General features: G+C 38.9%; 1 protein-coding gene across 1 annotated transcript in view; it reads right to left on the bottom strand.

Moving 5' to 3' along the window:
• UBE2U (ubiquitin conjugating enzyme E2U (putative)) overlaps positions 1-4,840 on the bottom strand; it is a 61,595-nt gene that overhangs the window by 13,327 nt on the left and 43,428 nt on the right. Inside the window, exon 9 of the mRNA XM_006773232.2 lies at positions 480-574. Within this exon, the coding sequence (XP_006773295.2) occupies positions 480-574 (95 nt within the window). The remainder of the gene's footprint in view (positions 1-479; positions 575-4,840) is intronic.

The following is a 4,840-nucleotide window of genomic DNA, read 5'->3' as shown; positions in this document are numbered from 1 at the left end:
TTCAAATTGTATATTATAGTGTAGTGGGTTAGGAAGTATAACTAATTGATTTTTTTTTCAAAGCTCCAATTGTTGTGTAAGTAATTTACTTTAAAAAAAATTTAAAAAATATATTTTGTTGATTTTCTAAAGAGAGGAAGAGAGAGAGAGAGATAGAGAGTTAGAAACACCGATGAGAGAGAAACATCGATCAGTTGCCTCCTGCACATCTCCGACTGGGGATGTACCCGCAACCCAGGTACATGCCCTTGACCGGAATCGAACCTGGGATCTTTCAGTTTGCAGGCCAACGCTCTATCCGGTTTTGGCTAAAAAAACATTTTGTTAGTAAGAAAGACTTAAAGCAACTTTAAAAGAAAAACAAGATTAAGCCTCACATATTGAAATTTATTTAAAGTAACAAAAAATTTAAATTTATTATTATGAATGATATTTAGTTCTAAACACAAAGTAAAACAAATAGGCTGAACTTAGTTTACCTGAAACTGGGGAGGGATAAAGTCTGCTGCTTTGATACTGGACTTTGTAAGGAGTTTTAGTTTCTCTAGTATACTGAGCCTTGGCAGCAGCATACCTAGAATAAGAAAAAGAAGAAATTATGTACCTTCCCAAATGAATTTTGGGATGCTTACATTACTTTTGAGAAAAATAAGGCAAACAAATCAAATGAAACAGACGAGTAGAGCAATGGGTTTTGAACATGGTGCCATTCTGAGTGTTGACTAATGCAACAGTAAACTGAAATCGTTCCAATCTGTGTTTCCCAACAGAAGAGTAGCTAGAAAAGCAAATGAATATGGTATAAGATTAATATCGTAACAATAATAAAACAGCATCGTTTGGTATAGCAAGGTGTATTGGTTTCCTATACAAATGGGGCTCCATAATAAATGACCACAAACTTGACGGTATAAATTTATTCTCACAGTTCTGGGGGCTAATGTCTGGAATCAGGTGTTAGGGCCACGTTCCCTCTTTAAGGCGTTTGGGAAGATCCTGCCCTGTCTCTTCTTAGCTTCTGCTGGCTTCCAGTGATCCTCAGTGTTCCTTGAATTGTCACTGCATCACTCCAATCTCTGTCTCTACCGAGATATGGCCTCTTCCCTGTGTGTATCTATGCCCTCTCGTTTTCTTAGAAGGACACCAGGCATTGAATTTCGGGCCCAGATCAATCCAGCATAACCTCATCTTAACCAATTATACCTGCAAACATCTTCTTTCTGAGAGAGTTTGTGTATATTGGTATTATGTTTCCCTTGACTCTCTGCAAAAATTCTCCATGAAGCCACCTGGGCTTGGAGTTGTCTTTATGTGACGGTGGTTAAGCTAGCAATTCAATTTCCTTATGCGACACAGGGTTATTCAGGTTAGCTATTATGTTTTAAGTGAGCCTTGGTAGGCAGGAGGCAGCTGATCGATGGTTCTCTCTCATCAATGTTTCTAACTCTCTATCCCTCTCCCTTCTTCTATGTAAAAAAATCAATAAAATATATTAAAAAAATAATAAAATTGTCATCCATTATCTTCTGGCTTACGAGTTTTCTGACATGAAGTTATTGGTTGTTTTTATCTTTGTCCCTTTATGTGCAGTGTGTGTTTTCTTTTGACCCTTGGCTGCTTTGAAGATTTTTCACTTTATCACTGACTTGCAGTGATTTTATTGTGGCACATTATAATGGGCCTTGGTATGGTTTCTTTATATTTTGGTGTCTTGGGATCCATTGAACATGCTGACTTTATAGCTTTTATCAGATTTGGAAAATATTCAACCATAATTATTTCTTCACATTTTTTTTCTGTCACTTCTTTTCTGAGACATCAGGTACAAGTAACTTACACAACTTGATATTGTCACACAGCTCACTGAGGCTCATTTTCCCCCCTCTTAGCATACTTATAAGAGTTTATACTGCTACCTTTTCAAGTTCTTGGGCCATTTTTTCAACAGTGGCTAATTTGCTGTTCTTTCCATACAGTGTGTATTTAAAACATTTACTCATTTATTTTATCTCTAGATGGACTTTTGCATAACTTCCATTTCTCTTCATTATATTTATGATTTTCTTTATATTTTTTGAATCTACATTAGAAGATGCTTAATAGCTGCTTTAAGGTCCATATTTATAAATTCCATCATCTCTATCATTTATGGATCTATTTAAGTGATAGAGATTTCTTTTGGTTATGGGTTATATTTTCCTGCTTATTTAATATGACTGGTGATTTTGAATAGAATGAAGGATATTGTAAATCTTATTTGGGGGCACTCAATTTTGTTATAGTCCTTTAAATATGGTTGCCCATTGTTTCAGTTTTTGTTCTATTGAACAAGATGCAGCTAATACCTTGCAAATCAGTTAGGTATCTTCAAGGCTCATGTTTGAACTCACTAGAACAGCTTTTATTTGGGGGATAACACAGCCTCACTATTAAGGCTGGACCCTTCTGAAGTCTCTATCCAATGTCCCTTGAATTAATTAAGAGGTCTTGCCACTCTATCTAGCAGGAAGACAAACTATTTCTAGCCCTCTGTGAGCCTTGTGTGTATACTAAATCAATCAATCATTAGAAAATTCTTTTCCTCAGAACAAACATGACTTTAGAAAATAGCATAATTTGACTTTATTTTCAAAAAACTTGAAGACTAATATTTCCTTTTTCATTCACACATTTGTCTTCCTAATTAAAAACAAAAGTGTTGGCTCAGCCATCATGGCTCAATGGTTGAGCATCAGCCCATGAACCAGGAGGTCAGGATTCCGTCGGGGCACGTGCCTGGATTGCAGGTGGGTTGTGTGCTCCATCCCCAGTGGGGAGGGTGTAGGAAGGAGGCATCCCATCAATGATTCTCATCATTGATGTTTCTCTCTCTCTCTCTCTACCACTCCCAAGTCAATAAAAATATATTAAAAAACAACAACAAAGCAAAACAAAAAAAACCCCCAAAGTGTTGAGGATTTCTAAAGAAATGCAAATTAAACGCTTATAAAGGAAAATGCCATATATAAAGTTAAAAAATAAAACAAAAAACCCTAATGCGTGTATTCATTTTAAATGTTCAGTACCTTTGGTAGCAATGTAAAGGACCACACATTTGAAAATATAGCTTTATGTACATTACAAGAGCCATAAAACTTACTGTATCCTAACGTCTAGTAATCTGACTTTTTGTAATACGTACTAAGGCAGCGGTTCTCAACCTGTGGGTTGAGACCCCTTTGGCGGTCGAATGACCCTTTCACAGGGGCCGCCTAAGTCCATCCTGCATATCAGATATTTACATTATGATTCATAACAGTAGCAACATTACAGTTATGAAGTAGCAACGAAAATAATTTTATGGCTGGGGGTCACAACATGAGGAACTGTTTTAAAGGGCCAGAAGGCTGAGAACCACTGTTAAGGGAACTTCTTGGCTTCCTTGTGGTTTCTCCTTTCAGGTGGCCCACAATCTAATACACCTCTGGGCAACCGGAGCAGTCCTCCCTCACTCTGCTCAGACCAAGGCCTAAGCCAATCCATGTGTGGTATTTCTGTGGCCAGGATGGGGAGAGTGCGAGTGGGGTGGGCTGTTGAGAGGGAAGGCATGAGAGAGAGGGAGAGAAAGAGACAGGGAAACCCCTCATAAGAGTGTTCTATGTGGGAGCACTATTAAAGGAGCAATTTTCTTTTTAAAAAAAGTCCAATATGTTTTTGACTTGGTATCAAAACCCCTTTTTGAAGAGAGATGAAGGGGAGAGCAGCGTAAGCCCCGGTATTTATAGCATAGGACGCTCCACCAGATTCTGGGCTACAACCAGAAAGCTATGGCAAAGTCTAGGGGCTACATTCAGAGAGAAAAATTGATGAAATGAATTATATCCATAGAAGGGAACAATAAAGAATATGGAACTCATTTTAAAAAGCAGTTGAAAGAACTGGGTGTGTGTGATACTGTGACTTCTAATAATACATTTGGTCTTTGTCCCTGTTTCTGGCACAGAGCCCCCAACCCCCTTGGAATTACCTAAGTGATGACAGCAACAATGGTGTCTCTTGTTATGAGGTTAATGAGGTGACTTTTGGACCCCACCCAAGGACGGGGGGCTGGTTACCAGTAGGAGCCAACCATGTGGTTTTGGGATTGGAAATTTCAGTCTCACCCCCTGATGGCCAATAGCTTAGTCAATCATGACTACATAACGAAACGGCCATAAAAATCCCAATAAGGACAGCTCATAGGTTCTTGGTAAGTTAAGTGCCCAAGTGCTTTCTTCTCTCTTTTTAATTGGTTTTAGAGAGAGAGCGAGAGAGAGAGAGAGAGAGAGAGAGAGAGCTTCCACATTAGGGAACTAAAATGCTCTCGCATGCCCTGGGCTGGGTCCCACACTCCACAGGGACAAAAGCTTCTCTTTGGGGACCTTTCCCTATGTATCTCTTCATTTGGCTATTGATTCATAAACTTGTAATAAAGGCGCCCTGGAAAATACAGACATGGAAAAGATACAGACAAAGGATACTCAGATAAACATCATTTTTTATAGGGTTATATAATTATATATTCAATGCATATAATTATATAACCTTTGTAACAAATCCGTAATCTAGTGAGGCAAAAGGTTTTTGTGTTCTAGCCGATTAAGCAAACCTGAGGGAGGGGTTCATGGGAACTTATAAATTACAGTGCGTCAGTCTGAAGTACAGGTCACAACTGGGTTTGCAACTGGCATGTGAAGTGGACGGTGGTCTGTGGGACTGAGCCCTTGACCTGTGGAATGTGATACTCTCTCTGGGCGGACAGCGCCAGAACTGAGCTGAAGTCTCCGACACTGTGCTGGCCTCTGAGAAATGCTGGTTGGTG

Source organism: Myotis davidii, unplaced genomic scaffold (genome assembly GCF_000327345.1).
Source record: "Myotis davidii unplaced genomic scaffold, ASM32734v1 scaffold205, whole genome shotgun sequence".
NCBI lineage: Eukaryota > Metazoa > Chordata > Mammalia > Chiroptera > Vespertilionidae > Myotis > Myotis davidii.
The sequence above is the reverse complement of the archived record's forward strand: the minus strand, read 5'-3'. Positions and strand labels throughout refer to the sequence as shown.